General features: G+C 45.0%; 1 protein-coding gene across 1 annotated transcript in view; it reads right to left on the reverse strand.

Annotated features, from left to right (window-relative positions):
* Positions 1-16,652: 16,652 nt before the first annotated feature.
* Positions 16,653-25,801, reverse strand: part of LOC146200095 (uncharacterized) — a 60,045-nt gene continuing 50,896 nt past the window's right edge. Inside the window, exon 2 of the mRNA XM_084595351.1 lies at positions 16,653-23,361. Within this exon, the coding sequence (XP_084451477.1) occupies positions 22,976-23,361 (386 nt within the window). The 3' untranslated portion in view covers positions 16,653-22,975. The remainder of the gene's footprint in view (positions 23,362-25,801) is intronic.

The following is a 25,801-nucleotide window of genomic DNA, read 5'->3' on the forward strand; positions in this document are numbered from 1 at the left end:
GTGTGAGAAATTTGGTTTCAGAGTGCAGCCGCAGTATAAATAATATAATAAATAATTATTTATAATGGGGCTGCACTCTGAAACCAAATTTCTCAAATTTCTCACAAACCAACCAACCAGCTGAGCCACCTCCGCTGCCCGATTTATTGATTTATAGCAAGGGAAAGGCGCAATAACTGCTTCAATTGATTTCGGTGGACCCCTCAACCGCGCCCTAATTGAAGGGAGGAATGTGGGAGTGAAAGTGGAAAGAGAGAAAGAGGAGCCGTAGTGGAGGGCTTCGGAGTAATTTCGACCACCTGGGGATCTTTAACGTGCGTTGACATCGTACAGCACACGGACGCCTCTTCGTTTCGCCTCCATCGAAATGCAGCCTCCGGCGGTCGGGATTGAACCTGGGTACTCCGGTACAGTAGTCGGGCGTCATACCACTGCACCACCGTGGCGATAGCTAGTACTGCGTCTTCAACAAGACAAAGTTGGCTACTATCCTGCTGGATGGTTGTGAACAGGTAGTCTCTTTGGATCGCCTGAAACCCGCGTACATGAAGACTCCTCCCCAGGAGCTCCCCTCGAATGTTAATCCCCTGATGGAGCTGGGACAGATAGGTCACCGCCGCTTGCGGCGGGGGCTAGCCTGCCCAGAATTTTTATCTATTGTAGGCCGTCATTGCTCCCGTCACCGTTTCGGTGGTGGACGACGGCTGTTGTTGCGGCGCGCGTCTTTCTCTCCCTCTTCCTTTTCTTTCTTCTCTATTTTCTCTTCTGTCCGCACGAGGCACCTGAGGTGGCTCAGCTACAGAGCCAGTAGCAGGCCCGTGCATTTTCTTTTCCTTCTTCCTACAGTCACAACAACAGCCCTCGAATGTTGCTGGCTTACTGCCGACCTGCGTGCCGCCGAGGCACCCTCATTAGATTGGCTAGAGTACTATTCTATCCACTGTACTCCCGTCCCTGCCCCGTCGGCGTGTACATTTCGCCGTTTGGTCTAGGCGGGGGACCCTGTAGCGCACAGCGCCGCTGTAAAGGGGAGGCTCTAAAAGATAACCGGCGAAAGAAGAAAATAAAAATTAGAGGGTCTTTTAGATGTATATAAAGGGAATGGCGAAAGCCTACCCATTCTCTCTTATCAATCGCCTCTCATCGTCTGCCTCTTATCGGCGTTCGTAGCAGTGCTGCCTATAATTATCATTGATTTACAGGAAAGAAAAGGCGCAGTATCCTTAACATACTATCCGGCAAGTGTGACAGGCTGATAAAACTTCATTCACAATAAGTGGGAGGAATAGAGGAAGTCAGCTAACATGCCGCAGGCCCTGGAGACATGGCAACGCCTTGAACGGAATGCCAGGGTCATCGCTGGAGATTGATTGATGTATAGGAAGGGAAAGGCGCGGTAACTGTCTCACTTGTTTTCTGTGGACACCTGAACCGCGCCGTAATGGAAGGGAGGAAGGTGGGAGTGAAAGTGGAAAGAGAGAAAGAGGAGCCATAGTGGAGGGCTACGGAGTAATTTGGACCACCTGGGGATCTTTAACGTGCGCTGATATCGCACAGCACACGGACGCCTCTTCATTTCGCCTCTATCGAAACGCAGCCGCCGAGGTCGGGTTCGAACCCGGGTACTCCGGCACAGTAGTCGGACGTCTTACCACTGCACCACCCCGGCGGGGAGGGTCATCGCTGGACCTTAGCTTATCCAAGCTTCTTTAGAGGGATCAGGCAAAAGTTCTGAGGGAGGCTTATGGAATTTGCACGCCCAGATCAAATGATCGAAGTTGTCTTTCTCCCCGCAAAACCGGCAGAAGGGATTCATATCCTTATTTATGAATTTTGATATCTAGTATGGGTTGCGGAGGGTCCGCCCATCTGTCTCCACATGACTTGTTGTTGCCTGGTCAGTGTTTTATGGGGTGGTGGGAGTGTTCTTATTGCTTTGTAATGTGCGGTGAGTTCGTGGTATGATAAGGCTGGCTCATCGAAGTGCTCCGGTTCCTGATTTTGCGCTACCGCTCGGCCGGCTAATTCTCGAGCGTACTGGTGGGCAGCCTCATTTCCCGGATTCCTCGCATGAGCTGGGGTTCATATTAATTCAATCTCTCTCTCAAGAGAGAGAAAGAAAGCATTTTATTTGCACCAGTCAGAGAGTATGGACGATCGGGTGAGACACAGCTCCCCCTTTCACCGTCGGAATCGGTTGGCTTCCGGCGTTTGCGTGGGCTTGACGGATTACTTTTTTTGGGCTCCTTCTTCCTGGCTGTGAAGGGAGGATTCCCATGACTCTTTATTTCAATGTATCCCGTTTAGTGCTGGGCAAGTATTTGTGAGGCGGGATTGGAGACTACCTCTAGCAAAGTTACTGATTCCCAGTTTGGAGTCACTTACTATGACATTTGCAATAGTAAAGGCGATGGCCGCTTCCTCCGCCACTAGGGGTCTGGATGTGGAAACAGTCTCCGCCATAACGAGTCTCACTGGGTTAATGTTGGGGTGTGCGACTCCACATATCGAATATTTATTAAGGTCTTCCGCGTCTTCTGCGGCGTCGACGTAGATGACATCCTGTAGCCGGCTCAGGGTCTTGTGCAGGCTCTTAACTCGTGGTTCTCTTCGGCTTTGATATGCGTGGGGGTTCATGTTCCAAGAAGAGGTTTGACGGTGATCCTCTTTCGGATATCGCGTGGAATAGTTTGAGGGAGGTCTTGTAGGGGTTCGCCCTCAATACCTAATCTCTCAAGTATTGTCCTAATACCCGAGAGCACGGAATCGACCGAGGAATCGACGGAGATCTCCCCCGAGACCTACAGACAATATACATCAGCTCCCATCGCTCGACTATCCTTCCAACGTATGCGGAGCCTGCAAATCCAGAACTTGACGCCACCACACCACTGAGGCCGAAGTATACGCTTGTCCCTAAAGCAGCTTCGCGTAAACTCTGCCCCCGGTGCGGATAGTGTTACACAAAATCTCTACGAAACTTGGACGAAGTGTCAATCACAGCATTTACAGATTTCATGAATGTTGTCTGGAAGACTGAATTCCTGCAGCATGGAAGCATACGAAGGTAACGTTCATACCCAGTGCAGGGCAGTATCGAAGATACATGTATCTTCGATACTATTTTTAGATACATTTTGTGTATCTGTATTAGGTATCGTGTGCTGAAAATGAAAGTATCGGAGTATCGGTATCGAAAATACATATTTAGTGTATCGTGTATTTTAGCGATATTCGATACTAAAGAAAAATGCAAATATTGAAGCCGCTGTGAGACTTTGGATTGAGGGCGCGAGCTCAGGCGGTATTACAAGCCCAGAGAAAGCTCGGCTTCTAGTACCGCCTGAGTTACATCCAAATACCCCGTCCCCTCAGAATCAACCACCTTTCTAGATTCCTTTCTTTAAGAATAAAGGAACCAATGTTAAGTAGATGACCACGAGGTTCTTTACTTGGGAGCACTGAGTGCATACCACAAAGCCGCTCGTTAACGGGCACACACAAAGAAAGGAACAAAGCGGAAACGCAAGGCAGGCGAACGCGCAGTAGGAACTATGCACACTCCTATACCCCTAGCCGCTCTTCCACCTTTTACTCTCTCCCCTCCCTCACCAAAAAATCGTCCGTCTCTGCAGTGAAAGAGAGTAACAACTTTTATTGCTAAAAGAGTGTGATCATTAGGGCATGTCGGCCTGGCGTAGCACCCAGGTGGCATCTGATTCTCGTCAAACAGCGTGCTCAATGTACTGTTCAACGCAATAAATTATGCCCGACCCTTCTCCCAGCCCTGAGCTCCGCGTGTCGGCTCTGCTTGGCGGCAAGAACACGAGCTTCTAAGACCTCAGTCGGCCATTATACAGTCCGCTAACCGCCGTTCTTGTAGTTTACAGTTTTTGATTGAAAACAAAATTGTAACAGCGCACTGGACTTTACCTAGGCTTTATCTCCTGAAAAATTACTGCGTCTAAAATTTATTCAATACACAACATGAAAGTTATGAATGCAGTTTTCAGCACATAAGTTTGAATAAGAAAATATGTGTTGTCAAACAGGTTTAATTTGTCAAACCCTTTTAGTAAACTTTGAATGAAACTTGTGAAGAGGTTTTTGTATCTTAAAGGCAAAACTGGTTATTTTTTAAAAATAAACATGCGGTTGATTGGCACCAAATTAGCCACTCTGTTAAGAAAGAAGACTTCGATCTTATATCTACAGCCAAACGTAGTTCTCAAGCGACGCTATCAAAACTTGAGTTACCTAACTATGGCTCAGCCTTACCCGCTGATAAAAGGCATCTTCATTCAATGTAACACTGCTCTGTGTGTATGCATAGAGGCTTTCTCATTTGCTTCATATTATCAGGTCCACATCGGGCTCTTTCCAGGCTGATAAAACGTTTTCGCTAGGTCGCTTGTGTAAGCGATCACTTCATTGCAACCATGGCTTCAATCCAATGTGAATTCCTTACAAGGCCAGCTGCCCAGAGAGAGGAGCTTTAATAAATTCTTTCTGTCGGATTGGTTGCAGCCTTTTCTGGAAAACTACGCTATATGACTGCACTAACGATTGCGGAAAGCACGGTAAATTTTCTAACGTCGTTAATCATATTACCACCTTTATTATGTTGGGATTTCAACGATGTATTGAAGTATCGACGATACAGTACCGAGTAGCTGTATCGAAAATCGATTTCGATTATGTATCTTGTATCGGTATCGAAAATACAAATTTTCATGGTATCGAGGATACCATCAAAGATACTTTTTTGAAGTATCTTGTCCAGCCCTGTTCATACTTAAACCGGGAAAGCGGCTAGTCCTTGAAAACCTAAGGCCCATCTCTTTAACATCATGTATAGGAAAACTAATGGAGCATGTTATTCTCAATCGCCTCTACACCTATGTCGAGGATCACTACCTCCTACCAACCACAATGTTGCGTTTCCGTTCTCGACTTTCAGCACAAGATGTCATGCTGCAACTTACCGTCCATCTGCGGAAGAGGCCGAAACAAGCCATGGACTGCCTGCCAGCCTCTAATCCGCGGGCGCACGACTCCACGTCTTCCCCGGCATGCGTGCCGGGGACGGGGAAGAGGACGCCCATTTTCGTAGGAAATAAAAGTTGTCCAACCAGCCAACCAAATCCCACCACATAATACAACCGCCCATTGGCTATAGCACCAAAGCTATTCTAGGTCTAGACTTAGCCAATGCAAGTGCTAGTGTAGCACATGCAGCTGTGCTTAACAACCTCCACTCAATGAACTCCAGTCCGAGCACTTTGAACTACACAAGGGATTTTCTCACAGGTCGAACAGCCGAACACAATTTTGGAACCCTCAAATCTGACAATATATCACTTGGCAGCCGCAGCACCCTACAGGGGTCCATGCTGTCCCTTTTCCTCTTTAACTTGTCCCTCTTACCATTCCCAGAGGAATTCAACCGTATACCCAATCTGTCCCATAAGTTATATGACGACGATATAACGCTGTAGGTCACATCAGGAAATGACGCAGAAATAGAAGAAACTCCACAACTAGCAGTGGACACCGTTAACGAATGCGTAGAGAGGGTGGGTCTATCCTGCTCCCCAACAAAATCGGAACTTCTGCTGATGCGTGGTAAACCAGACACAAGGGGCTATATCCAAATCCGGGGGCACGTTAAGGGACAACTTATACCGGCGGTGTCCATCATACGGGTTCTTGGAATTTACTCCAGAACAATGGCCGAAACACAAAGTCCCTCAATCACCTTAAGGGTAGTGTCTCTCAGACAGTGCTTCTCATACGTAGAATCGCTAACCAGTATTCGGGTATGAAGGAAACTGATCTCGTAAGCCTGGTCCAGGCTTTTGTCATTAGTAGAATTACCTACACGCTACCATACCTCAAACTGAATGTAGCAGAAACACAATGTGTTGATTGCTTGATCAGACGGGCGCTCAAGTCCGCACTCGGTCTCACCATGAATACCTCATGGAGCACTTCAGTGCCCTCGGAGTGCACAACCCTCCTAGCGAGCTGGTAGAGGCCCACCTCACCTCCCACTATGGACGGCTAACCCACACACTGACAGAACGCTTTATCATTGACACCCTCTCAATTGGTTACCCCGCAACAAGGAAGTACGAAGTGTCACTTCCAATGAGCCTGCGAACTTACTTGAAAATCTATACCTCTCCCGAAAAATATGTACCCTGAATTTCATTCAGACAGGCGAGTAGGAAGAACCAAAGCCCTACTCAAGCAATACCATTCGAAACAAGAGACGGTCTACGTCGATGCAGCCGAACACGCGGACCGTAATGCCTTCATGATTGTGAGTGTAAATTATCAGGGTCAACTAATCACGACCGGTTCGGTCATTACCAACGACACGGAGGAAGCAGAGGAGGTTGCGATCACCCTTTCGATAAGCTCGACCTCAGCCCTTCATATTATTAACGACTCGAAAAACGCAATAAGAAAACCACAGCAAAGGTAGGAAATCCTCTATAGCACTCAGATTGTTGCTTGCCTCTCAAACGACTCACAGTTCAATACAACTAACCTGGATACCATCCCTTTCCGGGCAATGAGGCTGCCCACAATTTAGCCCAAGGACACGTCAGCAGGGCGACGGGACAACTCCTCATGAGTTTGGCGAGGGACCTATGGTTTCCTATAAAAAAAATTACGCTACACTTCCGTCAAACACGTACCCTGTACACAAATATCTCACAAAGGCACAGGAGTTCACCTGGCGAAAATTAAAGACGCGTTTCTTTCCAAATCCAGTCACCTACGCTCATGCATACCCTGTAATATACATCCCTTACTGTCACTTATGCCACCAGAGGGCCAACTTACACGCCATGCCCCCCCCCCCCCCCCCCCCCCCCCCCCCGGTCCAGAAAAGAAGTAGTGTACCTCAAGAACATTTTGCACTTTCGTATGCGCATGCGCCACCGAAGTACTTTTATGTACCCTTTTGTCTAAGTAAAACATCTGTTGATGTTTAACGCTCATCCTGTCTTATTCTACGTCTGTGTCCTATGTTAAATGTGTTAGTCTTATTATTAATGTTTATCTTCCTCCTCCTCCTTGGACGGTACACCATAGCTCCTGTCACGCGGCGTTCCTTGGCGCGCGTTCAAGTGTGGGATTGCTGATGGCAGGAACGCTAGACGAGAACACATCTCACGGAAATGACAGATCTCGTGCACAACCCTCGCGCACGGGATTTCGTTCCATGAGCCTAGAGAGGCTTTCGCCTTACAAATTGAACGGCGCATGCTAGGTGCGCACGTACGGCACGGGCTGTTCGAGAAGCCTGCCACGCTAGTCCTCTTGTTCTGGTGCTCCACTGCGACTCCGTATTCGTTGCGAAAAAAGGGATGGCAAATCAAGCAGGAAAACTCGCCAAGGTTTGAACGTGCGTTCTGATTGAGACGAAGCTTTTCCTTGAATATTCTAGACAGCGACGGCTTTCCCACCGAACCAGCTGTACACGCTTTCCGTAAAATGGAAATTGGTTTATATGCGGAGAAATTGGTGGAAATTCGGAGTATATGTGAAAAGAAAGAGATAGTGAACAAAAGAGAGATGTGCCGTCATGGCAGCCGTAGCTACCCCCATATACATAATTATAGTAGTACACAAAGTGGTTTATGTCATATATGTTGATAGTATGCGAAATGAAAAGCTAAACACAACAGCTAGCATCGCTTTCGTTGTGGCTGCGCGTGGCTGACACACTTGTCTACCCGGAGAACCTAAAGTATAAGTATTTCGCCAAATTGTTGCTCTTGATAAAATTTTTGAAGCACCCACACATTGCATTTTGACACTTCCAAATACGGAATAGCAGATTGCGTGGCATGAACTTTTTTTGCACCTTCGGATATGGAGGTGGTAAGCTGCTAATTAGTCAAGTTAACTGACTTGTGCTTTAGGAAGGAAAGAAAGATGGCTCTGCGTCGGCCAACGAAAGTGTACGCCATGTAAGAGGGCCATCGTTTACAGCGCTGCAGCAATAACCCAGCCATCTGCAGAATTTCTGGTGCTGCGGTCACTTCTAGTGGCACAACTTATCCGTCTGTCTTAGAGAAGTGCCTGTGATAATAATAGTCAGTTCACACTGGTAGAAAATATATGAGCATTAATATACTGAATGCTAGATCCTGTTCAAACTAAGTATGTATTTTTTGGCATTCTGTTTTGGATTTTCCTGCAGGTTTTTGTGACCTTATGAAGATGCACACAAGTGCAGTGCCATCTTGAAAATGAGAAACTGGAAGTTGCTTTCGGGTCTATTCAAAGCTCAGCACAAAAACTAGAATTTTATTCTCCCTTCTTTTACACGAGGCAACCCAATTAAAGAGGTGTCATGGCTAGGAATATTTTTAGAAATTATTCAAGTAGATTTTTTATTGATACTCCAGCTGGCCTGCTTTTTGCCATGCTCTTTTGAGAATTTTTTTAATGTAGTTTTACTTAGCATAAATTTGAGGTTGTTTATGCAGTTTTTGCAATAAGGCCTAAAAAATTGAAAGTTCAGTTTTTGCAACCAGACTTGTGGGTGTGCTGTGTGTTTGCATGTTTTCAGAGACAATGCATTTGTGCAAAGCTTGGCTAGCATATAATTTAAATTGCACACATTCAATGCTTTGTTGTATTCATGAAGTTAAAGCAGGCAACAAAAATCTTTACGGTTGCACGTCCTGTTGCCGGCTTTTCACAACAATAAGGCAACGAGAACTAGTGTGTAACTTAAATCTCTACATGAGTGGCGCACGTGCTAACTGAGCACTGGGCGGATGCTACACTAACGGGGCGCGGAGAGCAGGTTTTGGGGAAAGTGCAAATGTGTGCCTATGGATGTTCGTCGGATGTCCGTGGTACACGATCTGAGCCGCTAACTATAGTCGGACGGATGTCAGCGGTACGTATGTTGAACATAAGCTGATTTCCCACGGTTATCTGAACCTACGGATGTCGGTGAGACCTCCATAGTGCGTACATGGTTGTCTGGGAAGACGCTAGTTCTTACCGAAATTAAGCGTCTTTTAAGAATTGTCCTTTGTGTTCAACCATGGCTTGTTGCAATACGTTTGACAGGTAGACTTTTTCTTGATTATGGCTGTGACGTATATATCTGGCCCACGACTGTATTTTAAAAGCAAAGTCACTTCGTTTCCCCTTCGCGAAATGTCTCGTAAAACGGAATGTAAATGCGAAACCAAACAACTTTCGACTCCGCTACGAATCTTCGTAGTTCATTTTTTTTTTGTACATGTAAACAATTTTTCGTATGTATAGGCAAATCTTTAAAAAAATTTCGGTTCAATATTTGCGGTGAAGTCGCTTTAGACGTTGGCAGCACTGTTTCGACTGCTTCCAAAACACTACTGATACCGACTGATCTTGTGTTCTGCGTTCTTGCCTTATCGCAGATTTGCTCTAATTTCTTTTTATCGCAATTCTTTGGCATGCTTTCACTTATCGGTAGCAATAAACTGTTGTGTCTTGAGGTGTTCACATCATGATGTGTACGTCGCCAATCCAAACTTATTACTGATATGTTGCCTTGTGCAGCTAGAATGACAAGTTATCTCACTGCGATGGTGCGCCAACCATTGGGCTATACTGAACCTAACGAATCAGTTTGTTCCCGTATAACGGGCTTTGTGGGGCTCCTAATTTGCAGTAAGCTGAAATGCACTGCTTTTGGTTTTGCTTGGTTGGTTTGGTTTTCACGTCAGAAAGTGGCTCAGAATATGGGGGACCAGAAGTAAAGTGGTCGGGAAATTTTGACCCTCTTGGGTTCCTTGAAGTGCGCCGTTCTTGAGGAATGTAAGGCGTAAAAATTTGCGTTCCACCCACAAGCATACGACATGGGCCAATTTGTAGGGGCTGCCAGCCAAGGTTGGTAGCTTTACAGCTTTGCAACGCGTGCCCCCTGGGCGTCTCCATAATGCTCGCTGGGCTGTGCGCCTGACGTCAGTACGGTGAAAGCGACAGCGGAATAGGTCTGCAACAGCCCAGAGAGGAGGTGTATTGACGTCCTTCTCGCCCGATGCAAAAGTCTATATTGAAATGGGAATCAAACCATGGTACACCTTCCGGATCTAAATGTTGCCTGAATTCGCGTTATGTGTCTCTAGAATGAGGACAATAGACAGTAACAGTGCAGTCTACGTGACATTTTAAAACCAGCAGGACAGGAGACCATTCAGTCGCGCAGGTATTATTTTTGTTTACAGAATGAAGAAATATACGCAACCACCATGGATATCTGGTTATACGTACGCACCAGGCCTATGGTCCATGCCGGTATTTAAGCAAGTTAAGCCATTCGAATAGGGTAAAATGATGAATGCAATAAATAATGTAAAAAAAAAAAAAGATTGCGGGTCAATTTTCACAATTGCCACCTATACGGGGTCGCTAATTACGTGTACAGACCACAGAAAATAGAGGCGGCTGCCTTTAATTGACTGCGTCTGTTCACATTAGAATGCGTAGATAAATGCATATAAAACTCAACGAGCAGGTTACGAACCACATTTAGTACTTTACATACAGAAATGCAAATAAAAGACATTTACATACCTTGTATGTATATATGCATGGAAGCACGTTGTCGTAACTGAAATGCACCTGGGTAACAGAGCTCCGAGCTTTGTCCAGGAGTGGTGCACATGCGAACGCTGGCAGACTAATTAAGATCTAGAAGCGCCAGTCCTGCAGAAATCGAGTTCTCATCAACATATATAGAACATGTCTCAGGATAAGAGCGTTCTCTCAAAGCCAGAAAGTCGACCACTCTTCATATGGAATTTGCTGCCGCTGTGGACTAGGGTGGCAGTGGTGAATATACTGTAAAGGTTCGGTTACGTGCACGCCCCATAAATGCAACGAAAGTATACGTTAACCAGCTGCCCCCACATCACAGTTGATAGGACGACGCACGCTACAGAGATCGGGTGTTCGGATCTCAATGGTGGCATGAGATAATTTTTTTTTTTTACTAATTAATGGTTTGGTTTGGTTTTGGGGCTTAAGCGATTCAGGCTACGAGAGACGTCCTAGTAGGGGGCTCCTGAAATTTGGATCACCTGGGGTTCTTTAACGTGCACTGGCATCGCACAGCACTCAGGCGCCTATAGCCTTTCGCCTCCATCGAAAAACAACCGTTGAGGCCAGGATTCGATTCCGCATGCCTGGGCACTAGTCGAGCGCCCAAACCATTGCGCCATCCCGACGGGTTTTCTTTCTGTAAAAATGGTTACACTACTCATATCGTATCGATCAACACCAAAAATTAAAAGAATTCAGTATGCTTACCTTGATTTTGGCAGCTGTTTGTTTCTTGCATATTAATGAGCCCTGCATTTCCATAAAATTTGCTGCTCAGCAGCTTTCTAGTGCCTTGGTTTTAGCAGCCTCGATGCCAAAGGTAGCCTAAGGGGGTACTCGCACAGGCGCAAGCTCTCACTATTAAATCATGTTCCATGTTACACCTGCGCTTGCGCTATATCCGCTGCTATATGCACGAGGGTTCCACAGATGACTCTTCTCAAGGTCACGTTACAAAAGACATACACACGAAATCAATTAAGCAGTCAACGACGTAGCACAGTTAGTGCAGCACCTTATCTGAGTTACTAGTGTCGTGGATTTAATTCGGACTACTGAGACGTGACTGATTTATCTTATACTTTATAATTACAATGCAGCATAAAAATGATTGCGCAATTTTCTGATTTATCAACACTACAGATTTAAAAAAAAATGAATGAATGGTGCCTTTATTGAAACGGAAGGGATGGCTCTCGGCCGCACTTTGGGAAATTGGCGAATTAGGAGGAGTGGGGGCGTAGCTTCTCTGTTCTTCACATCTTCATGGTTCCTCTCTCTGCTCGGTTCTTCACAGTCTGCGCAGGTGCACGTTGGTAGCCGACCTGTCCACTCGAAACAATCCGCCCTCACTGCGAAAAAAAAAAAAAAGTTTTCCTACGCTCACTTTGGTTTCCATGGATGTTGGTACCGATGAGAAGGTCACGCTGAAAACGAAGAGGAAGCAGAAATACAAAAACAACAAGAACATAAATGAATGAAAAAGAGTAACGAAGGCATTAAACCGAATATTACGGTTGAAATTACAAAAAAAAAAAAAAAAAAAAAAAAATGTGGGCCAAGAGAAATGATGCGCATGCACACCACTACGTCAAACTCAGTCAATATGAGAAAACGGGAGCGAAAGAAAGGTAGAAACGGAAGTGTGGAGGCATCGTAAATTAAAAAAAAAAAAAGACGCACAAAACGAAAGGAAGGAATTCAAATAATAAGGACGGCGCACATATGCATGCACCCCTCAAGAAAAGTCGTAAAAGGAAACTGTACCAGTGTAAGAGCAAGCAAAAAATGTAGCACTCTTCCTCACATGTCTGAGAAAGCAATAGAAGTACCCAAGTGGAAAGTAGGGTGTGAACGATCAGGCGTTGTTGACTGCAGTAAAGGGTACGATCATAATATATGTAGATAGAAAAAGCATCTAGTGCTTTATTGTGGGAGTGTACGATGCCCCAGTATTTGCTATTGGAATGAAGGTGTGTCTGTAACTCCCCTCGAAGAAGGGCACGCAGCCATCCTCCGTGCACAGCGTGTCCAAAAAATCTTACGATGGGTGCTACTCGGATTATTTCTGCATTAAACATCCGAACTTTGACAGTATGGCTGTTCACAGGAGCCTTGTTATGATAGCGATGGCTTGACATGGAACGCTCCGTGTACGCAAAGCCGTCAGCCCAGCTGCGTCACACGCAGCTCAACTCTCTCTCTCTCTCATGTACCAGGTAGTCGACTTCCACTTTCATTCCCATCTTCCTCCCTTCCCTTACGGCGCGGTTGCGGTGTCCACAAAAAAAAACACAAAAAAAACAAGTGAGACAGTTACCGCGCCTTTCCCTTCCTATAAATAAAATAAATCAGTTAGCAACACGTTTACTCCTTTCGAAGCGCCGCCATGTCCAACACGGCCACCAAATAGAGGTAAATGGCAGGTCATGAGAAGCACCACCTCCGGTCCCTCTGTTATTTACATACTTCCATATAACCTTGTCTTATCTAGCTGCAACTACCCCTATTCTGATCCGCACACAAATCCTGCTGCTCCGCCATCTTTCCTTCGTACTAAATGGCCGACCCGTTTATCCTGGTTGAATATGAATAAGGCGCCATCGACAGGCGTTAGTTCCATGACCCATCTCTTATTAAAGCTTCGCCCGTAATTTTTCTTTCAGTAACTTCCTGCATTATCCCCAGTTCAGGCTGAAACTTTTTTGTTAGCTTCTACGTTCCTAACCCATAGGTGAACACATGTGATGCAGGTGACGTGACATATACTTCCGTGGTACCGCATCCGTGGTTTCGTATCACTGCCAGCGAATCATTTTCATTGGACTGCGCGTTCCTACTTCATGATACAGGTATCATAAAGTTTACTTTTGAGCGATAGTAGTTAACGGCTATCGCTTGAAAGTGCCTGCTAGATGCACTCCTACCCGAATCTTCTCTTAAATATTTCATGTTCCTCGTTCGGATCTGAGGTCACTGCCTGCTCTTGGTAGATGGACTTATTCGCTTATCAATGCTAGCGTCTCACTACCTAAAGTAACCTGCTTTTCCCTTCCGAGCCTGTCGTACTTCACGTTCTGCATAATAATTCTCGGAACCTACCTTCTTGATTTGCCTATTTGGTGCTTAGATCAATAACTACCTGCATTACGCTGCATAAAGCAGCAACTAGATTGTATGGAAGCATGTCAAAGGTTGCTTTTCAACTTTACTGCATCATCAATCTATCACGAGCGAGACCTCGTTACCAACGGAGAAGAGAGCTTCTCTGCGAAACCGAAGATCAAATCACAAAGTCTGCTTTACAGGAGCGAGAAAGTGGGAGCACTTATTTTCACAAATACTTTTATGGCTAAAAAGCGCAGGGCCGAACTGATTGCAGTTATTTAGGGCCTAACTGCCTTTCTAGTTCGCACGAAAAAAAGAAAAGGAATAGAAACTTAGTACCATGCAACAGCATTTCCTGAGTGAGTAAAAATAAACATACGAAGCGAAAACACGACCCTGAACGTGCAGATGGTCAATAAAGCGCTGTAGTGCTCGAAAGGCGCGATGTTAAAAAGATCTGCGCAAGGGAACTCTAGAGAGAGTCTCGTCGCCAATATTTAGACAGGGCAGTTCCGAGAGCGTAAACCCAAACATGATATCGATCACTGCCCCCTAAAGCAAGAAGGATGCACGCAAAACACGGTCACGCAATTCATTAAATTTTTATTTTTAACTCAGGTGTTCAGGTCGCCATTGAAAACCATTGCGCAGTCGCGCTCGTACTGCGCGGTCAGTTTGGCATCAAACATGAAAACTAAAACAATATGACACAAAATTAAATTAAAAGAACAGATAAAACAAGAAATCTTACAAGGATAACTACATGATCCATTTAAATATCAGATAGGGCACTGTCTTCGCCCCTTTAACGCACAATTTTTATATAACTAGCAGGTCCCCGAAAAAGAGTGTAATGTCTAAGAAAAAACAACACAAAACCGAGAAAACACAAATCTCTAGGCCGCCTGCAGAGAGGGAAAGCAGGCAGGCCTTTACAAATAAAATGGCAGCTCTCTCTCGCATTGCTGGCCCGCAGTCTCGAGAAATGTCCCCGCCCTCGGACGGACTGAGTTTATCAGAAAAACTGATGCTTTTCTGAAGCAAATATCAAGTATTGTTTGTTGAAACAAGCTGAAGAAGGAGATAGCGGACGAACTGCTGTATAATGACTGAACTACTGTAATGAATATGTGTAATATTATGTTCACGGTTTCCCTTGTAAAGGAGATCGTGAGAAAGCGCCAACTGCGTTGAAAAACCGAGCAACTAAACTGCGCCGTAAATGAAGAAATTACCGAACGAAACAAAGCAGAGACATCGGTGGCGTAGTGGAGGGCTCCGGACTAGTCTTGACTACCTGCAGATCTTTAACGTGAACGATATCGCACGTTTTTTTATTTTGCAACGATCCGTGCGTCTACCGGCGTCTATTTGATGTGTTAAATAGACTCCGGTCCCCGAAATTTTGCTGTTATGGTTCTGCTCTGTACTCTCCTAGCATGGGCGTAAACATCCCCAGACAAATGGACATTCGTAGACATTTTTCAAGAGCCTATCTTTCAGATTGAAGCGTCCACTGGGAAGTGAGACATTTATTGCGCATTTCCCTTTCTCAAAACCAATTATTGATCCGCGTGGCAAAGGCTTCGACCAAACATCGCATATCAGGTCACCGTGGGCCGAAAACATGACTGCTGAAACCAACAGCAGTAATGAACAGAATTCATCGGCTCACCGCGGATACTGCGAAAAATGCGAGTGCAAAGAAGCCAGAGGCTGCGCTGGGAAAAATAGATATTCTAGCCTCACTCCGGGCGACTCCAGTGTTTATCGCATCGCGTTGCATAAGATAGTACGCAACCTACACAAGGGCCAATACTGCACAAGAGCCAATATTCAAATGTCATTCTCTGTTAGAATGGGCTGCAACTTCTAGCCCAGAACGCACTTGATTTTCACCGCTTGCATGGCCAGTGCAGAAGGTCTGCTCAATGTCTCACTAAATGTTGAGAGGAACAAAAAAAAAAACAAAAAAACAAAAAACAAAAGAGGACCAAGCACGGACACAGATCCGTCCGGGGCGCAGGCATTTCTCGAAGAGTGGTCCGAGGGGTAACAAAACTTTTCCAAATTTCCCCCCCATCAGCAATCCACGCTCACTTTTAAGTACGCCAAGACCAAATGAGTCGCGCTCCAAGTGCGGTCTGGCGATCGACCAAAGCACAAACACAACGCCTGCAAGACAAAGCAGACGCGCACACACACAGAACCCAAGACCACTGACCATCTTTACCACCGCTTGGTACACCGCTCTCACACACACAGGACAGCAAGCAAACCGCCCGAAGAAACCGCGACCGCCGCAGTTGTATTCATTCCCGTTCGTTGCAAATGCGCACTGTTCTCTGGCAACTCCGACGACATCGCTGGACCACCAGTTAAATTTTCGAGTAATAGCCGCAACCTGAAGCACGGCCGGTCTCGAGGGAGCGTGCCTGAAGGGACGTTACCGTCTACCGCCACCTCGCAAGCGGCGGCACGCATGCGCAGATCACTTTGAGAGCGACAGATGGCGCCATGTTCCTGTCATATTCCGGCGGACTCTGCATGGAGGGAGCAGTCAGCGCGTGCTGTGCTGACGGCGCGCGGTAGCGGTAGACGGCCGGGCGCGGTAAGGGGCCGTATAAAAGTCTCTATTCTTTATGGCTCGACCGTACTGACACAAGTCGACCATTTCCTTTAAAAAATGCACTCAATCTGTAGCATAGTTGGCAACTGCTGGTAGGAGCCTTCGTGAGAAGGCCTGTTTGGTTGTAAGGCTGCAATGGACAAAAGTAAACTTGGAAGGCTCATTGTTTTTTTCGTCGTAGAATGGCTGTGCATAGGTTTAAAAGGGTCACCGGCGAACCTCATGACCTTGTGAAGTCTAGTGAAAGGATATGCTCCGTGTCCGTACCTACCCCCCCCCCCCCCCTCATACTAATATAGAAGGCGTATTTCTGCGCCCACAGGCAACCATCTGAAATGCAGCAAGAAATGACTCAAGTACTCACTCGTGTGATACATAACACCTGTGTTACATTTGGCATGTATTACCTCGTGCTTGATAGTGTTAATGGGTGTTAGAACCTCAAAGTGATTGTTCATTTTTTGCTTAAACCAGACACTTTCTTGGGCCAAGAGAAACGCATGAATGTAGTGCCTACCTGCATTCTTTTGAAGACCATGTGATATTGTGTGCATAGGGGATAACGGCAGGGCACTACTTTTCTTGGATTCCTCAGAATATTTAGATTTGTTTTCCATTCAGTGGTTGCTTTATATTCGCGGAAATTCTTCCAGACTTGTTAAGTCCAACTTAGTTGGGATTAACAGGAAATCTGTTTAAAATGGTGCTCAAGGGACCAAGCTCCACCTTCGAGCTGCCGGAGCAACCAGTCATCAAATTTGTTTGGACCTCAATAGACCACACATATTGGGTTTAAAAGACTGTTGGGTTTATATGTACACAGATATTCGCATAATCTAAAAAAGATTGCAGGTAGGTGCAACATTCCTGTGGTTCTCACAGTCCCCCCAAAATCTATCCGACTTATGAAATAAAAAGTAAACAACCATGGTTGTGTCTTAAAACCCACTTGCCACATCAGGCACAAGGTAGCACATGTTGAACGTGACACAGGTATTTGATACTACATGCCGCTTTCCTGCAAAATGTAGTAAGCCAGAGAAATCGGCCATTGCATAAATAAACGGTTACATGAGCATGCCAAAAACTGCAGTCCTACACGCAGCCAGGCACATTGGCTGAATATTGCCATCATTGCAAAAAATGCATGCCAATGTTAAAAAAAAAAACTGCAATCATATCGCATTCAAAGAGTAAGACAGAAAGCGAGATTATAGATGCCTTTGACTAAAGATCTGATGGTGGAAAAAGTGCATCGGCAATGTATTCTCCTCACAAAAGGAACTCGAACTGCATGGCACAATGAGTTTGCACTGACTTTCAGATCTGCTTGTGATTGTAGACATCAATGTTTTTTCATGTGCTGTGGCCCACAGCACATGGCTCCATGCACTTCTGCATAAAAGAAAACCTGTTTCACCCATTGAAACTAGTTGCCAGTTCGCGCTCTGTGTTGTGTTACCATCTCTGTTTTTGTCTGCAAAAAGTTAGCATACTTCACCACCGTGAACTACCAACTAGGCCAAATACTCGCAGTTCTAGCAATGACTCGTGGTTCTTACAGCATTAGCAGTGAGGCACACTCGCACTTGCAACGTCCGAGAATGAATAACGGCGGCTTTTCATTAAAGAAATAAACACATCGAAAAGCAGCAAAAAAAACAGTCTCTAACGAACGAGAAAACATGGGGAGATCTCAATACTGTACATATACCAAAGGCAGTCAGTACCAAAGTCGAGGAAAGAATGGCTGAGCACACATCCTCAAGCTACCCACACATAACATTCCACAAATTCAGTTCGATGGAAAACTAAAATGAAATGTGTCGCAATAAAAACAAAAGTAAAAGAACGAAGACAGCCCCATTCTGCTGCTGCCGTCAGGAGATTTGTTTGGCCAGACATGTGCGACCATTATAGAACCATAGTTTTCATCTGTTTTTGCAAAAATATTTCGCTGGTATATCCTTCCCTTTGCAAGGGAAAAATTTGCATATATGAAATATGTATATATGTACAAGTATTTACAGATGCAAAAATGAGAGCTAGAACTGTACAAGGAGCGATGAAACTTCGAGCGAGCAGCTCGGACTTTAACACCTGCTTATCAGCCTATTTAACTTGTACCACACTCAATTCAATCCATTTCACTTTTTTGTTTCCATCAGCAGAAAGTGCACTCAATCATTCGCCTCGTTATTCCTTGAAAGCAAGCAAGACCTTGTGGCACGTTGAAAGCCATCTGTTGCATGTGCAAATCACTTTTAATACATTCCAAAGTGCATGTTACACTGGAGGTGCAAGATGGGCCACAAATGAGATTTGCATACTGGTAACACCAAAAATAATGAGCTACCAGGAAACACCAGCAGGGACACCTGCTGTATGAGAATATTATGAGAGCACGGCCAAAAATCTGATGAACGGCTTCCCGTGTATGCATGCCACATATGCTGGGCTTTAGGAGGAGGTATCAAGGCCTACAATTTAAAAAAGGCTGTTATTTTTCTTTGCCCACAACTCTTAACTGAGTGATGTCTCCCTTTGCAGCCTGCATTCAGAGTACTTCTAAAAATAACAATGACTTCAAATCCTTGCAGTAACCTGAAAATGCTTGGAGCTATGTTAACTTGAGTTTACAGTGTCGAAGATGCCTCCCTTAAACATGTAAGCAGTAGATTTCAGTTTGCAAAGATGACCTTATATTGTACTGTTGCTCTTATAAGCAGTGCACCATTGCTTTTGACAAAGACATGGATGACAGCTCGACCAATGGAATTTAAAAGCTCACATAGGTAAGCACTTAGTAGCAATCAAAATAGAAATTTCTTCATTTTTGTTCAGGTAACAATCAGCGAGCTCCCTGCCATGCAGAAATCAGTTAATCTTAATGTGATACTGTGCTGACTCAAATGGCGTTGAGAACATCATGCTGGAGCACCAGACTTTCCGTTGCACAAAACGATTTGGCTCGATAGCATTTGAAATACCTGTATAGCACAGGTATTAGTTGTCTTAATAAGCTGAGGCTTATCTCAGGGAAAGAAATAGGGGAGAGAGAAAAGGGAATATCACAACCTCATTTTACAATAATTATTAACTTGCCATTCGCATGGCACTGAGCCGCTATTAATATATTGTGAGTAGCCTTTCTTTTATATCTTGTTGGCTCTCAGTGGATAAAAAAAATTAGAAGGCAGTGAAAGAGCAAGACCGCCAATTATTGTCATTGTTACTATATTTCTAAATAAAAACAACTCCTTACAAGCATCTGCAAGGAAGAATCAGCCACTTCAATACAATTCGTACCTGCAAGAAAAGAATTTGCTACACTAATCATCATCACAACTAAATGTTGTGCCTTAAACTTTTCCACAGCACACCTGTGAAACAAGGAATGGGAGTGTGCCTCTACTTTTTAGAAGAAAGGCAATGTAGTGCTCTAGGGGTTAGCAGTGATAAGGTGGAAAAATGTCCCTACTTAAGGAAAATAAGAAGCTATAAAGTAAATGTCTGTAGCAGTCTTTTTTGTAATATATAAAATGCAATGTTGTCAAGTTGAAAACAGGCAGGACAACAATCTTCAACAGTAATTTGTAAATCGAAACAACGAAGTAATGGGAGAGGTTGCCAACAAAGGAAAAATTAGGTAATCTTTGAAACCCATGCACTGTTGTTTAAACCCATATTGTAAAAAAAAAAAAAAAAAAAAAAAAAAAAAAACCCACCTGAGCCATAGAAAGAACACTTAAATTTTGATAATATCGAGCCTAAGAGTGTTCAAGTGTTACAATAATGTTCTTTATTCCTCCATTGGCAGTGTTCGCACTCTAAGCAAAAGAACTCAACAAAACATAATAAGGTGTGACAAACTTGATATAATGCGCCATTGAAAGAACACTTAAATTTTGATAATATCTAGCCTAAGAGCGTTCAAGTGTTACAATAATGTTCTTTATACCTCCATTGGCAGTGTTCGCACTCTAAGCAAAAGAACTCGACAAAACATAATAGAAATGACAAACTTGATATAAAGCACCATAGCTAAAATGCCCGACAAGCCCGATTTCTTTAGACTTAATATGCGCAAAATTGCACTATGAATTGCGTGCTAACCATAAATGTTGATCACTTTGCTTGAGGCAGTGTTAAAAAGCAACTATGATTGGCCTCTTAATTGCTGTCATGTTCGAGCAATGACAATGAGGCATTTTTAACATGAAAGGAATATTTAAGACATATTTGCCCATCTTGCACCTCATATAAGGCATGCAAATTACCTCTGTAACATGGCACAATGAAATACTCTTTTGTAACCAACAAGGAACTGTAATAAAATTAAAGGAACATCAAGCCACAGTTATTAGTCACTCATAACCCGAGCAGAGGCTTGCTACTAAAATATTTCCTTTTTGCACATCATCTTGGCCCAAGGCCACAAGTGTGTTAATGAATTTTCAAGTGTCTTTTCTTAATTCTGTACTGCTCACACTCAGATACCAAAAAACAACACATCTAGACAGCCTAGAGTAAATCCAGAGCAGTCTCTTAACCCTACACTCAGTTTGGCACAAAGATAACTTCTTTTCTGGAGCAGCCTGGAGAAATGAATTATTGCTCTGCTCAAGAGGCATATGGGCCGCACTTTGAACACAGATCGGCATAGTTGCAACAAACAGGACTGAAATGTCTGAGCTCAACCAAGTTCAGCATAAAGCTGCCATGCTTTCATACATGATAGCTCAAGGCACGTGACGTATAAGCACATAAGATGAGGCACCCAAAAATGTCTACACCTTCTCAAAACCTGTTTGAAATCCTGTGGAGGGCAGAGGCAACCCGGGCCATTCGACAAAGGCTGTACTATGTAGTAGTTTTATGCCTATTCCTATGTGCCTGCCTCCCCTCTCAACACAACTGAGTTCCTACTCGCCTGCCATGCCCACCAATTCATGATAGGGGCAACAGATGCATAAGTACGCAATTATGTAATGTGTGTCATTTTTACTGGCGTACAGAGTGCCCTTGCCTTTCATGGCATTGCAAACGACTCAGGAAATGGAGCATAGGCAAAAATAATACAGTACCTGTTATGAAGGCAGCATAACTCACAGCCACTAGTATTCCCTGTTTTGCTGTTTCTGTCACAGATATATTAGCCAAAATGTTACAGAAAAGAAAAGATATTTGATGGCAAATATTGACAAATAACATAACACAACTTTGGAAAAACCAAACTGGTAACAATTAATCCCATAAAATCGTATACTGCTTTAAAAACTGCAATAGAGAGGGCAGGCAAGGCAAGAGCTTAAAGATTAGCCACATGGCAGAAACATCAAGCCAAAGGGCCTGGAAGTTTTCAGGGTGGGTTTTCTCTCCCCACAAAAGCTGGACAATATAAAAAAAAAAAGTGGACTTTGCAAGTTATACATTCTGTTATGCATGAGTGGAACCTTCATTCTTAATTCTCTTTTTTCTATCTTTCAACAGCTTGTTCAGATATAGCTGCGTGCAGAAAACAGGGAACTAAATAATGAAAGTACTAATGCATCTCCAAAATTCGCACTCCACTGGAAGTTGGGATTTAACCCGGAAACTGCAGAGAAAGAGAGAGAGAGAAAGAGGTGCCTTAGTGGAGGGCTGCGGAATAACATTGGCAACCTGGGCATCTTTAGCGTGCACTGACATCGCACAGCATACAGACGCCTCTGAGCCGCCCGTGGTCAGGATTGAACCCGGAACTCCGGGCCAGTAGTTGGGCGAACCCGACCGCCGGTGGCCCAGAGGCGTCTGTATGCTGTATGCTGTGGGATGTCAGTGCATGCTAAAGATCCTCAGGTAGCCAACATTATTCCGTAGCCCTCCACTATGGCACCTTTTTTTTTTCTCTCTCTCTCCCCTTTCACTCCCACCATCACTTCCCCTAGGTATCCACAGAACCAGTGTGACAGGATTCGCGGGCAGAGGGGAACCCTGAACCATATAATGTGGGTGTGTTTACATTCCCCAGGCAGGGCAAACAAAATTGATAGCAGAGAAATTGATTTAGAGGACGAAAAAGGCGCAGTATGTGTCTACCACACCGTAAAGTAAGGGAGAAAGGTAGGAGTGAAAGGAGAGGGAGATAGAGGTGCCGTAGTGGAGGGTTACGATCCATCACGCTATAATGGCTTTCACCTTATCGCACTTTAGTGGTCAAAAGTGCCCTCTAGAATTTTTATATTATTATTATTACTACTACTACGGTGCCTCTTTCATTATTTGTGTCATTGCCTTCTGTGTTCAACTATGTGACAGCCCTCCTGCGAGCACGCACAGAAAAATAAGATTTGTTAGTCGCGTTGCACTATGCATGACCTCCGTGATGCCGAAGACTTGACAGCATTCGCCGAGCGGCCTGTGGCCATGACCGCCCGCGGTGTTAGGCCAGCTGGTCGCTGAGGCCAGTTAGACGCCATGCGCACTCCATGGCGTATGGCCCTCACGGAGGCCATCGCTGCCCAGATCAGCCATCTTCTCCCCGGCAAAGGTTGGCCAGTGTAGGCCGTCTACACTGGTTTGCACTATACATGGAACAAACAAAACACAGAGATCCACGACACAGCTAGGTCACTTGTGGTCCACCTGAAGAATGTGGACCACGTGTGTCCGTGCTTCGGGAGGCTGGCCGTCAGAGCCCGACTTCACATTTTCGTGGGCGCCCACCTGAAGGGCTTCGCTCCAAATTTGAGAGATTTTGTCCACGGGGTTTCTACACCCTTTACACCGGCATTGCGCACAGCTGCTGCCGGCAACGTAGCACGGGCACCGCTGACCGCAGCAGGTCAGCTTCCCCGGATTGATGCTTGCTGCACCGCACCGGCAGCCACGCCGCCCCGATGACGACACCGGTGGTCGGGATATGTGCAGTACCGTGGCCCTGGGCGCCGCCGCCGTCGGCGAAGAGTTTCCGTTGTACTCCGATGTGTCTGACTCGTTGCTGTCCAGGTCCAGCACTGCACAGAGACACGAGCGCCGGACGTCAATTGGCTAGCTTGCAGATCGCTTACGCCCCCCCCCCCCCCCCCCACCTTTTTTGTTTTGTTTTCCCCCGCCTATTTAGTAGCAACCTAAACACGCGCGACACGCAAGCGAAATCTCTCGCCGGCACGCGGATGGGTGTCTGCACGGAAGCGTCCGCTCGTTCATTCCACCGCAAGCGACCGTCGCGGTAATGACATCGGTTCAGGGCAGAGTCCGATCAGAACGACGCCTCGCAGCTCCTTACTATTTGCCTTTTTTTTGTTTCACCTTTTCGCTGCTGATTTGGGGGACCGGCCCTGCTGAGAATAAATGCTGACAGCTGCATTCTCTTTACATCGAGGGGGCATCCGTGGAGATGCCTACACGTATACATATATGGGACAACGAAACATTTATTGCCAAGTACTCAAAAGTCAGTCCAACACAATGACAAGGCAGTTGTGTGCACTGGTTAGGAAAATGCTGTCGTAAAATAGAAACTACCACTTGCTATTGTTAACTTACCCACTGCAATAAACACAGGTCGAACCCAACACTCCACAACACGGTTCATTTTCGTGAAAAAGAATTTACGAAAAACCAAACCAAAGAAGCTGAATAGCCGGTGTGCCGAAATTCCTCATACGGAAATCAAAAGATGCGCTCCTCTACGTCGCCAGCCAAGATGACAGTTACCTAAGTCCTAATTGCAGCATCCGCTACACCTGGCCAAAGCCCCGGCAACAGAAACGCCTCCGCCTCAGCAGTGATTATATATATATATATATATATATATATATATATATATATATATATATATATATATATATATTTCTCAATATTAAATATTCTGAATATAATATATATTCTCAATTCTACCCTGAAGCAGGACGGTCCATCATCCGAAACTGTTGTTACAATAAAATAGATAATCTGGAAAGTTGTGTGACGTCACAATTCGCCATTTTGTTCAAATTCTGAGGTACGCGTGACATGTGCAGTAGGACGGTGCCAGGTTACATCAGCACACAGTCGGGTTACGCATTCTGAAGAAAAAGAGAAATAAAGTGACAGAAAAAATCGCGCTGTCGTCTTCTACCATATATCTTGCGCCAAGTATGAAAAACGACAATGATCCTGCAGGAACCGATACTCTGCGGTGCATTCCATGATTCGGAAGCCTCGGGTTGCAGTGAGGCGAGTGAAGTATGTTGTGGCGTTGCGGTATTCGTGGGTCATGGCATACTTGCGGTCGAACATTCAGCATCAGCTACGCACGGAAAGGCTGCGCGAGTTTCAGTTGAAGAGCAAGAACGGCAATGGAATATTCGCAGTGGGTTGGTGCAAAATGGGAGCGGAAAGCAGCATTGCTGTTCATAAGCGCCGATAACCTCTCAAGTTCACTTATCAGCGGCTTTTAAATGCAGGAACTAAAACGTTTAAAGAGATAGAACACTGGCCAAAATATGTCATGAGATTATGGTGGAGATTAAAAGACCTTGCCTCATACAGTACAGATGGAGCACTACAATATCAAAGAAGAGAGGCTTTACAATTTTAATTTGCCATTGAAAATCACATAAAAACTACTGGGGCGATATCTAGCGGAGAAACTCTGTTACTTTCGGTGTAGTACCCCACGTGACTACATGTCAGCAAAATATCGCTGATTTTCGCAAGTGCACAGTTCTTTTTTCTTCTGGGAGTGCTTGTCATAATGTATTATATTTTGCGCTTTCTCCACTGCGTCCTTAAATAAAAATCACCCCTCCTTTCGCACCGCGAGAAGCATGCTTTCAGGTGTTTTGCCACTAGATGGCGCCACAGTGTCTGAAATTTCGCGAATTAAGCAATGATAGTACCCATTAAAACTTTCGCCGGCGAGGCGTGCGTTATTGTGCCGTTACAGCATTGAGTGTGAAACTGAAAAGGAGGTTACTCTAAACAAAAAATGTCAAATTACTGCCTGGCGAGTGAAATTTATGTTTTCGGTACGTCTTTTTTGTCGACCACCAGTCGTCATCACGGTCGCTGCTCAAGGTTTCCAGCATCGGACTACATAAAAACGGGAGCATGCACTGATCGAAAAATTATCGGTAAAATATTTTTACTCTGTTTCTACCAAACCCGTTATGGAATCGAACATTTTCGACATCAATCTTCCCATTGCGCCGAAAAACATTTGAGACCTAAATTCCAGTGTACTGTCCCTTTAAGGACTTTGTCGTAAACAGAAGCAATCGACAGATTTCCAAAGTAGCTCCAGCACTGTAGTGCCCATCTCTGAGGACAACGCTCGCAGTCAAGTAGCAATTACCGTTAGGTACTGGCTATGCTACCCACCTTTTCCGAAAAGCCGCGTTATGACCAGCTACAGTCAGGTCACCAAGTCTGCTTAAGTTTGTAACAAATTGTGTCGGCTTGAGTTGTGTA

Source organism: Amblyomma maculatum, chromosome 2 (genome assembly GCF_055883805.1).
Source record: "Amblyomma maculatum isolate TAMU_Amacu chromosome 2, ASM5588380v1, whole genome shotgun sequence".
NCBI lineage: Eukaryota > Metazoa > Arthropoda > Arachnida > Ixodida > Ixodidae > Amblyomma > Amblyomma maculatum.